General features: G+C 39.7%; 1 protein-coding gene across 1 annotated transcript in view; it reads right to left on the reverse strand.

The window, feature by feature from the left end:
* Positions 1-647: 647 nt before the first annotated feature.
* LOC149186327 (protein PTST homolog 2, chloroplastic-like) overlaps positions 648-12,454 on the reverse strand; it is a 37,141-nt gene continuing 25,334 nt past the window's right edge. Inside the window, exons 2-3 of the mRNA XM_089409303.1 lie at positions 1,145-1,346; positions 648-1,054 (exon numbers count right to left, since the gene is read on the reverse strand). Coding sequence (XP_089265429.1) covers positions 648-1,054; positions 1,145-1,346 — 609 coding nt within the window. The remainder of the gene's footprint in view (positions 1,055-1,144; positions 1,347-12,454) is intronic.

Consider the following 12,454-nt stretch of genomic DNA (forward strand, 5'->3'; position numbering starts at 1 on the left):
ATCATGATGATGTATATGGGCAGCATGATGTATGAGATCATGTGCATGGGCAGCACAATGATACATGGAGCATGGACAGCATCATGATGAATGTAATCATAAGCATGGGCAGCTTGATGATGAATGAGACCATGGAAGAGGCAGCATGAAGATGAGAGCACCTCAGTCATCTAGGTCTAGCACTGTGATGGGGCAGCATGGTGCTACAAGGTAAGGTGCGGCAAATGGACGAGATGCAGTACTATGATAGGTGAAGGAGTCACCTTAGAGAATCAGTTGAAGCAATATGTCTTCAACTGATCTCTGCAGATATCAATTGTCAAAGTGTTGACTTCTATTGTAAATGTACTATCTCTCTCACTTTCTTTGCTGAACTTTGAAAAACATAAAAGAAGAATTGATCAAGGGTTTCCCCACATTGTGGGGTTTGTCCCTGGCTAGCGCCACATCTTGTGTCCACTTGTCTTGGCTTGTCTTCTGCGATTTATGTTTATGTTCTATCTGCAGTTTACTTTAATGCTGATGTGATTGTAATCTAGAAAAGATATTGAGCTAAATGTGAAAATTGAAATAAATTGCTCTAAGCATAGAACATACCAAAACTTAATAGATATGAAATTCTTTCACAACAATTCAAGATGCAGCTTTCAGATATAAACTGCAATAAAAGTAAATGCAGAATTGGCAATTGGTGTACTTGCCATAATTGTCGATTTTAAACAGATTGATATTGAAAAGGTGAGATAACTTGCCTTATTTACATCAGTGGCATCTTTTCCAGATCTCAGCAAACCAAGAGTCGAAGAAAGCTGGAATTCAAGGTTCTGAATACGTGATGTAATAGTATTTGGAGCATCTCTTGAATATATTTTCTGAGAATCTCCACTGTACGTTCTTTTGACATCTAGCCTCCAGTCCGGCATCTTGTCCGTTGTTCCATCAATCTTGTCCACTACCACATTTGCTTTGTCATCTATACGCATGGTTTGCGATGAAATATTTTGCCCTGTTCTTCTTGACCTTTGCCAAAATACTCTTGAGAAACCTTGCTCCCCTACATATCATGCTTCTCATAAGTGAAGTAATAATTAGATAAAAGAAATGAAATTACAAAAGTTCATTCGATATACTGTAAATGGACTACCTTTAGTTTCAACTTCCTTGTCTTCCATCCTTTCAAATATTGGCCTCTCCCATCCTCTTGGTTTAATAAAATTGTTTCCAAAATCCAGGTCTGTGTTCTCATATTCTGCCTGAGATGCGTCTCTTTCAAGGCTCCGCAAAGCCCCTTCACTTTCTTTTGATCCAACAATCCTGGAATCCGCTTTTCTTTTGCCATTTACTGACTTTTACATGCAAGAATGTTGTATATCAAATTAAAAAAACAGAGTTAACAGCACTTACCTCATGGGAGATGTTTAAACTTAAAATGCAGTAGATATCTAAATTTCTACTGTCAGACAAATCAGAAAATACCCAAACTAAATATATGTGATAATATAGGGAATATGATAAAGGCCAATTGCATAAATCTTGAACAAGGAGAAAATGAATTGCAGATTGCAGCAGCTAATAGAAGACCAAATATCAACCTTGAATACCTGAGCAAATAAAGAGGCTTGATGACTGCACATACTATAAACAAAAAGAAATAAAATAAAGACATCACTATAACAGTTTCTCAAGATTACAATGTGCTGACAGAAATTCGCTCAAGTTTGACGACTTGTGTTTCCTTTATATAAGCCAAATTGTACACATCTTCACAATATCCAAAAGCAAGTGAATGATTTAGTTGCCTAAATGCCAAGAAGATCAAAGTTAATCATCTAATTTACAATATGTTTTGCCTTTGAAAATTGCCGAGGTTCTTTCTTTTAATTAAAACAAAGGCTTCTCTCAAGAATAAAATTGAGACCTGTCCTGGATGGGGTGAAAACTGAAGATGATGGTGACAGGTGGGGTAAAAGACAACTAACACCTTCTCACACCCTCAAATGATGAGTTTCCAATGAGTTTAGCGATGCACAAGGTTGAGCTCTGCTCATCACTTCAACCCAATATGATATTCTCTTCTCACATGAGTCAGGACAGTTGATTGGCATTGGCATTCTGCAGGTCATGACAAAGTCCCTTTTCTCTGCTGTGAGCACTCAAGGAACCTTTATTTCAATGGAAGGCCAGATTTCTCAAATTATTGCACTTTGATCATCTTAGAAGACCAGTTCAGTTGTGGGAAATCTCTGTCTTCCTCTCTCTACAAGGCTTCCTGTTCAGACAACAAGCAATGGGGAAGGATGGATAGGGTAAGCCCCGTTCTCATCTGGCAAAATGATGATGGCTTAGGAAAGGATGAGTCTCCCCTCAATGCTGATGTATCAAGCCTCTGCAAGGACTGCCAAGAAGTGAGTTTGCTGTCCAAGGAAAAGGAGTGCAAGAGAGATCGCTCCTGTCTCAGAAGACTCAAGCTCCAGCAAGCACAAGAATACGGCTGCTGGGCATCACCCCTCGATCTTTGAAGAGGGCATTCCCTCAAATTCAAGATGATGAATGCTAATCTGCACTCTGCTTTTGGAGCAGGAGGTCAAGCAGCTAGAGCAGGAGGCCAGAGGAAGAAAAAGAGGTTAGCTGGGTTGAAGTGTAACCCTCATGTGTGCCCCTTAAGGATACCCATCACACAACTGGAAGGATAACCTTTTCAAGCAGATTTTGGAGATATAGTGGCACAACAGGGACTTCATGGCTGCTGGGATAGATGCCCAAAAGAAATACAGAGACGCTGTCTATGACATGCTGAATTTCCTTAAGCTGACCCTCAAGCCCATCACAAAAAGTCTGGTGGCACTTCACAAAAACATCGCTAGGCTAGTCAAGCTTCAGACTAGGAGTGTGTTGGACATTGGATAAAACAGCACTCCCCATGTGTTTTGTGACATGGACTAACTGCCTCTCATGGATCCTTATCTCTGGCAATGCGATTGTTGACTAACACCTGCAGGTTTTGGTCTAATGACAATCACGATTTCCAAAAAGTGGTATCAAAGCATAGGTCACAAGTTCGATACACACCCGGCTCACGCAATGGGAGATTGTTGGACATTGGATAAACCAGTGTTCTCCATGAGTTTCATGACATGGATTAACCGCCTCTTATGGATCCTTATTTATGGTAATGAAATCGTTGACTAATACCTGCAGATTTTGGTCTAACAGCAATCGTGATTCCCAACAAGTGGTATCGAAGCACAGGTCACCAGTTTGATACGCACCCGACTCGCATTGGGGGAAGATTGTTGGACATTGGATAAACCAGAACTCCCCGTGTGTTTCGCATGACTAACTGCTCTCATAGATCCTTATCTTTGGCGATGTGATCATCGACTAACACCTGCAGGTTTTGGTATAAAGGCAATCGTGATTTCCAACAGAGTGTGCTTGCAGCTGAGAAGACCATTGCCAAGGAGGTTGATGCTCAGCTTGGGAGTCAGTCAATGCCAGTTAGTCCTGCATTCATTTGTCTATCTTCTACTTTGTCTAACTACCCACTTTCTACTGTCTGTTCTAACATTTATTGCCAGGCCATCTACTATCTACTGTCAGCACTGGTTTTATCATTGACCCACAAGCATCGCATGGCTGCTTTGTCTGATAGTTTAGGGTTTCATTTTCTGTCAGGTAGCTACAATGCAATCTAGATTATATGGTTATCTACTTGGTCTATAAATGACTTTGTTGATGGCTGAGGCCATAATAGGATGTATCACTGTATCCCTACTCGTTCACCTGAACAAATTTTGTAATCTACATAAATAATTCCAATATAATATAATGATGCTTTATTACCGATTTAAAAAGAAGAATAAACATGTAACTTGCAGAGAACATTCGAGGTCTCCACAAACCTGTGGCCAAGCAGCATCATAGCTTATACTTGTTACTAATTCAAAGCATGCCCTATATTTACTACTAAATCAATAATGCAACTACAGTCATACTTTGAACAAAAATGATAAAGTAGATCAGTCATCATTATAGAGGCCACACCTGAAGCTAATGCTCCTGCTTTGAGATATACACTATTTTAATAATGTCCATTATCTCCAAGACTGACATACACAAACCGTCAAGGTCCTGCTTTGAACTTGATGGATGCCACCTGTTGTAACTTTTTTTGACATCTTTAAAAAGTTACAAAAATTTTGAATTTTTGCCAGTCTGCCTCCCAAATAAATTCTCAGGCATATGCAAATTGAAATGGCAAAATGGTTCCTATGCATATACTAATTCTTCGGTTATTTTAATAATAATTTTATATTATAAATGAGTTTAATCTTATAGACATATCAATTTTTATAAAATTATTTATTTTTAATATAAAATTATTATTATAAAAAAAATTAAAAAGGGAGCATGCCCAATCTCCAAGTTCATCTATGCATATACAACAAATTTCAACAAACCAAGTCGGCGCCCAGCACAAGTGCCAAGCCAAGAAAGCAGCCCACAAGGGGTGTTGTGGGGCACTACGCGTTGTTAAGAGATGCAACTGTTGCTGTAGATAAAAGCCAAGAGGTCTCTCGACCTGGTGGATGTGGGATATATCTCACAGATTCCGTAAACACAAAAAAAGTCTGGGCAGTTTTCAATGACTGAGACTGGTGCTAATAAATCAAAGGTCATAGTTGAATTGCGCAACCCCCTTGCTTTTCGAAGTTTAAATGGGGGGGGAGGGTCCGCAATTGGTGGTTTCTTCAAAACTACTTATTCAAACATGGCAGCGCCATATGGATTGTGGGGACCTCCAGCACAAAACCGCTTACCACTAAGACCCCCCTCCGCATTCTTTTCTCGGTTTTAACAAAACCACCGTTTCTCTTCCTCGAAGGTTGTCAACGTTTGGTCAAAATTCGTGATGGACTCCAAAATTTATATAGGACTGCTGGATTCCACACAGCGTTACTTCTTTGAAGATATGGTGCAGATATTTCTCGTGGTGTTGCAGAGCTTCATGCAGCAGGTGTCTCATGAATGAATCTGAAACCATCAGACCTTTTATAGATACAAGAGGGCGAGCGGTGGTTTCTTATTTTGGTCTTCCAGAAATTTTGAAGAAACCTCAATGCAGAAGATCTCGCTCAACCCCAGAGGATGATGTGACAAGGACACATTCATGTGTCGAGTATACTATGTTAAATCCTCATTATACAGCCCCAGAAGCTTGGGAACCACTCAAGAAGTCTTCTTTGAACATTTTTGGGACAAGGAAAATGGAATTTCTTCAGAGTCTGATGCCTAAAGTTTGTGGTTGCACCTCGGTTGAGATGTGTGCTGGAGCAGTTCCGTGGAATAACCCAAGTCCAGAGGAGATCTATAGGCCTGTTGTCAAGGCTCAGGGGCAGCCACCAGAATATGCTAGTGTTGTTGGTGTTGGAATCCCAAGAGATCTGTGAAAGATGATTGGTGAATGTTTACAGTTTAAGCCTTCAAAGAGACCCACGTTTCATGCCACGCTGTCCATATTTCTACGCCATTTGTAGGAGATTCCTCTTAGCCCTCCTGCAAGCCCAGATAATAATCAGTAAAAAGATTGTGAGACTACTGGGACAGAGCCATCTCCTTTATCTGTCTTGGAATTTGTACAGGATACTCAAAATGTTCTTCAGCATATGGTCTCAGAAGGGGCTGATGGAAGGGAAATATTCTGATCTGAGTGTTGAAGAGCACTTAAATGCTCTTGTTTGTTTGGTTGGTATGGCAAATGAAGGCAATACCATACGTGTGGTGCTTGAAGAACGATTAGAAGCTGCAAACGCTTTGAAGTGCCAAATGTGGGCAGATGCACAAAGTGATAGAAGACGGCTAAAAGAAGAACGACTTTCAAGATCTCAAGCTCTCAGGGGAATAAAGCCTGAAGGAACTAATAATAATCCTGCATTTGAGGGTGGGCAGAGCCCTTTTTGTTGGAATGGATATCAAGGGAACTGAAGCATCTGTTTTCCCTCAACCCAAATGTGAAGCATCGGCAGACCTGATCTAAGTTCCAAACCATTTGTCAGCATCAGGAAATTCTAATGCATCAGTGGAAAAATGTTTGCCATTGCAAGAGAATTCATTTATCTAGGAAGCTTCCATGGCACAGCAAACTGGATATACAACTGAAAAATCACGTGCACATTTAAAAGCTTCCATAGGACTGAAGGCGGAAGAGTTATATGTTTATAGGTCAATTCCTCTGGGCCAAGATCGCAGACATAATCGCTATTGGCAATTTGTAACATGTTCTTCAGGGAATGATCCTGGATCTGGTCGAATATTTTTGTCTCATGAGGATGGCCACTGGAAGGTCATTGATACAGCTGAGGCATTTAATGCATTGTTAGCATCTTCAGATATACGGGATGTTCGGGAGGCCTATTTACATACTGAAGGCCTGCAATCAAAGATATTGAGGGGGGGTGAATCAGTATTATTAAATCAATTATTTTTCATTTCACAATCAGATTTGTATACGCTACTTCAGCTATGGGAAACTGTGTATATACACTATTGTGTCCAAAGAAACCAGCGTATATTAGAAAACTTAAGATTCATTAATTGTTGATTTTTAATCAGTGCATCAGGACTTCATTAATCATAAGAACAGTAAATAGGAGCAATGAAACAGAACAGATCATCACACACATGGACACACAGATATAAGGTGGAAACCCAATGTGAGTGAAAACCACCTGCTGCAATTCGTCTTTATCTTCTTTTAATTAGAAACTTCTTTTTACAATGATTTCGTACTGGTGCAGTCTTATACCAGTACGCAGGCTGCTACCTGTAGAAGGCTACAACCTTCTCTCGTTCTCCAGCTTTTCCTGGAAGGGAGCTACAACCCCCTTAGCTCTTGTCCTAGCTGAGGTACTAGTACGTAGGTGCTGACCTACAGAAGGCTACAACCTTCTCTTTTCTTCCAAGGACCACGTTTCATAATTTTCAGACTGGATCCATGAATAACATCAATCAAACATCAAATATATCTGCATCAACCAATCTCCTTTGCACCAAACAAACTGAATCAAATAGTCACTTCTCTGAATGTTGTACCCAGAAAACAATAACAGTAATCAGACACCAATTCTAAACCCAGAATACTGCAGCAATGAAGAAAAGTAGCTAAAACATATTTGAAGAGACGTACGCTACTTCAACATGCAGAAACCTGTGTGCATACGCTTCTATATTAAGGCCAACCAGCGTATAGGCTGTTTTGATTTACTAAACCAGCATGTATACGCGCCTTTAATGTGTCGAACCTACGTATAGATCTATAAAAGATAATTCACTCTTTCAAATATTCAGACATCAGTTATACCCAGATTATCAGATTTATAGATCAAGACATGCGCCAATTATAACAGATCAAAATCACACAAAGATACTACTATTCAAGACTTGAGTTTTGACCCATCAACAGAACTTATCCATCTTCTTGCGCTCAGGTTCCTTCTTGATTCAGATTCAGCTATGCACCAAAAACCAATCACCAGTATTTCAGATCTTACTCTTCATAAGATATTCAATGCTTGAGTCAATACCTTTGCCAAATGATCTCCTCCTTTTTATAGTCTTAGGCCTTACTCAATACCATGGTCCAAAACCATAAATAACCAATACCTTGGACCAAATACCTGGGTTCAACACTTTAGACGAGATACCATGGTCCAAAACCATATGTCCAAATACCATGGATCTAAAAACAAGTTTTCCCACATGTACGTGCTTTTTCGTGCATGGAAGTGTGTGCATACGCATACGCGACTTTTGATCGGCAATACCACGTGTATACGCAACTTCGTCAAAGGAAACCTGCATATACCTCTCTTTCATTCTGAGAGCCTGAACAGTGATCTGCCATCTGGGTGAGTTGCCATCAAGAACAACACTTGTGTCATATCACCAAACCTGTGTCATAATGCCAACAATCTCCCCCTTTGGACTTGATGGCAACCCCAAGTCACTCAAAGTCATTCTCCCCCTTTAACATCAAGGGCAAAGGGTTATGCTCCCCCTGAGTTCATGTTGAAATCTCTGCTCTGCTGTGTTGTTCATGCTCCCCCTGAGTTCATGTTGAAATCTCTGCTCTGCTGTGTTGTTCATGCTCCCCCTGCAAGAAGATGTTCTACAAGAAGATACATAACTTTATACATCATAAGTGACCTTCCTACCACCAAAGACTCATACATACATCCATCTCCCAACCAAGGGGGAATTGACTCATCCACCCAACCAAGTGGGGATACACCAAAAGTTTACACAAGATAAAACAAGAACATTACATTATCCATTACAGGCATAGTGGGGAAATCAAAGAAGGCCATTACATGACCTTGATAAGGAAAGAAATACATGACATAGAGACGAAATATCTACAACCAGACTATGATAGTTATCAACAACTATCATCAGTAGCATCTGTCAATCATCATTCAGACCAGCAAACATGTTCTCCTTCTGTACTTGTTCCCCCTGAACCTGTGCCAGATGGTCTCTGTCAGAGCCATATCAGACTCTTTTCATCCTGAGCCTGGCCCATTGTTTGTCTTCAAGCCAACATATACGCGACTGTAACCACATAAACCGGCATATGTACGCAGATCCTCCTCATGAAACTCGCGTACACCCACTTTTCTCTTAAACAGACAAGTTTCAACAGCAAGATGATGCATCGACTACTCCCAGCTTATGCCTAAGGTATTCAAATGTTTCCCTGGGCAGTGGTTTGGTGAGTATATCAGCAACTTGTTCCTTGGAGGGAACATACTCTAATTTAACCTTTTGTTCAAGCACTTGTTCTCGGAGAAAATGATATTTGATAGGTATGTGCTTGGTCTTTGAATGCATGACGGGATTCTTTGAAATACTGATTGCACTTGTATTATCACAAAAAATGGAAATAGGTGGAGTACAAGTGATTTGCATGTCTTGCAATGTTTGCATCATCCAAAGGAGTTGTGTGCAGCAAGATGCAGCAACTACATATTCTGCTTCAGCTGTAGATAATGCAATTGAACTCTGTTTCTTGCTGAACCAAGATACTAATCTAGGACCCATGAAGAATGCACCACCACTAGTGCTTTTTCTGTCATCCACGCTTCCTGCCCAATTTGCATCTGTATATGCATGAAGTGTGAGATCTGTACTTCTAGGATACCATAAGCCATAGTTTTGAGTTCCTTGAAGATACTTGAAAATTCTCTTAACTGCCTGAAGATGAGTTTCCTTTGGATTTGCCTGAAACCTTCCAACTATTCCCACTGCATGCATAATGTCTGGTCGGGTACCTGTTAGATAGAGCAGACTACCAATCATGGATCTATAGGTTGGTTGATGCACTGTTGTTGATTCATCATTTGCGCTGAGGCTGCATCCTGTTACCATAGGGGTACATACTAGTTTCGAATCCTCCATCCCATATTTCTTCAAGATCTGCTTGAGATACTTGGTTTGTGATAGAAAAATACCGTCTTTGTTTTGTTGGACTTGTAAACCAAGAAAATATGTGAGCTCACCAAGCAGGGACATTTCAAATTCTTTTTGCATCACCAAGGCAAAGTTTTGACCCATGTCTTCTTCCTTGCTACCAAAGATGATATCATCAACATATACAACAAGTATTAGCAACTTATCATTGTCAATTTTTATATATAGATTGTTGTCTATTGATCCTTTTGTAAAACCTTGTTGATAGAGATACTTATCCAAACGATAATACCAAGCCCTTGGAGCCTGTTTAAGGCCATAGAGAGCCTTTTTGAGTCTACATACAAGTTTTGGATCATTTCCAAGGATAAACCCATCTGGTTGCTCAATATACGCTTCTTCATCCAAGTCTCCATTTAGAAAAGCGGATTTCATGTCCATTTGAAATACTTTGAACTTCTGAAAGCTAGAAAGAGCAAGGAACATTCTTATGGCCTCAAGTCTAGCAACTGGTGCAAAAGTTCCTTCAAAGTCTATGCCTTCTTGTTGAGCAACTGGTGCAAAAGTTCCTTCAAAGTCTATGCCTTCTTGTTGAGCATACCCTTTACAAACAAGTCTTGCCTTATTTCTAATAACATCTCCATTTTCATTCAGTTTGTTTTTGAATATCCATTTTGTACCTATTACATTTTTATCGTTTGGTCTAGGAACAACCTCCCAAGTGTTATTCTTTTCAATCTGCTCCAGTTCTTCATTCATGGCCTTGACCCAGCATTCATCTTTGCATGCTTCACTTACATTTTGTGGTTCAGTGGAGGAGAGCAATGCTAGGTAGCTTGAAGCTTTTGAAATAGTTCTTCTTGTTTGTACACCTGCCTCTTTCTGCCCCAAAATTTGAGTTTCTGGATGATTCTTCTGAATATACCTAAATGGAGTCTTTTTTTCTATCCTTATTTGTTCTTTTGGTACCTCATGGGTTTCTTCTTCATCATAACTCTGATTTGTTGTTGAAGGATAGTCCTCATCATCTTCGAAATCTTCAGATTTTACTTGCTTAGGAATGTTTCCTTCTTCATCAACCACTACATCAATACTTTCAACAATTTTTCCAAGTCTTTTATTGTAACACTTATATGCTTTGTTGTGGGGAGAGTAACCAAGAAGAATGCCTCCATCTGCTCTAGGTTCAACCTTACCAAGGTTTTCATCAATCTTTTTGATGTAACATTTGCTTCCAAAAATTTTGAAGTATTTTACTGTGGGAGTCTTACCATACCAAAGTTCATGAGGAGTTTGAGTGTTGTTTACTCGGATGTTTGTCTTGTTGAGAATAGTAACTGCAGCAAATGCGGCGTCACCCCAGAAGGTTGCGGGAGTTCCAGACTCATCAAGCATAGCACGAGCCATTTGTTGAACCGTTCTGTTCATCCTTTCCACTACTCCATTTTGTTGAGGAGTCCTTGCAGTAGATAATTCCCTTCTTATTCCATGTTCTTCACAAAAATCGAAAAATTCATCCGAGGTAAATTCCCCACCTCTATCAGACCTGAGGCATTTGATTCTGCGATCTAATTCGTTTTCAAGCAAGGCTTTGAATGCTTTGAAAGCTTCATCATGAGTCTGATTTGTTGTTGAAGGATAGTCCTCATCATTTTCGAAATCTTCAGATTTTACTTGCCTAGGAATGTTTCCTTCTTCATCAACCACTACATCAATACTTTCAACAATTTTTCCAAGTATTTTATTGTAACACTTATATGCTTTGTTATGGGGAGAGTAACCAAAAAGAATGCCTTCTTCACATCCATTTGAAATACTTTGAACTTCTGAAAGCTAGAAAGAGCAAGGAACATTCTTATGGCCTCAAGTCTAGCAACTGGTGCAAAAGCTTCTTCAAAGTCTATGCCTTCTTGTTGAGCATACCCTTTACAAACAAGTCTTGCCTTGTTTCTAATAACATCTCCATTTTCATTCAGTTTGTTTTTGAATATCCATTTTGTGCCTATTACATTTTTATCGTTTGGTCTAGGAACCAACTCCCAAGTGTTATTCTTTTCAATCTGCTCCAGTTCTTCATTCATGGCCTTGACCCAGCATTCATCTTTGCATGCTTCACTTACATTTTGTGGTTCAGTGGAGGAGAGCAATGCTAGGTAGCTTGAAGCTTCTGAAATAGTTCTTCTTGTTTGTACACCTGCCTCTTTCTGCCCCAAACTTTGAGTTTCTGGATAATTCTTCTGAACATACCTAAATGGAGTCTTTTCTTCTATCCTTATCTGTTCTTTTGGTGCCTCATGGGTTTCTTCTTCATCATGAATCTGATTTGTTGTTGAAGGATAGTCCTCATCATCTTCGAAATCTTCAGATTTTACTTGCCTAGGAATGTTTCCTTCTTCATCAACCACTACATCAATACTTTCAACAATTTTTCCAAGTCTTTTATTGTAACACTTATATGCTTTGCTGTGGGGAGAGTAACCAAGAAGAATGCCTTCATCTGCTCTAGGTTCAAACTTACCAAGGTTTTCATCAATCTTTTTGATGTAACATTTGCTTCCAAAAATTTTGAAGTATTTTACTGTGGGAGTCTTACCATACCAAAGTTCATGAGGAGTTTGAGTGTTGTTTACCCGGATGTTTGTCTTGTTGAGAATAGTAACTGCAGCAAATGCGACTTCACCTCAGAAAGTTGCAGGAGTTCCAGACTCATCAAGCATAGCACGAGCCATTTGTTGAACCATTCTGTTCATCCTTTCCACTACTCCATTTTGCTGAGGAGTCATTGCAGTAGAGAATTCCCTTCTTATTCCATGTTCTTCACAAAAATCGAAAAATTCATCCGAGGTAAATTCCCCACCTCTATCAGACCTGAGGCATTTGATTCTGCAATCTGATTCGTTTTCAACCAAGACTTTGAATGCTTTGAACATTTCGAAAACTTCGTCTTTATGCTTCATAAGTCCTATCCAACACATCCTGGAAAGGT

The sequence above is a fragment of the Pinus tabuliformis genome, chromosome 3_1 (genome assembly GCF_031772625.1).
Source record: "Pinus tabuliformis cultivar Carrire ecotype Pingquan chromosome 3_1, CPIR1, whole genome shotgun sequence".
NCBI classification, from domain to species: Eukaryota; Viridiplantae; Streptophyta; class Pinopsida; order Pinales; family Pinaceae; genus Pinus; species Pinus tabuliformis.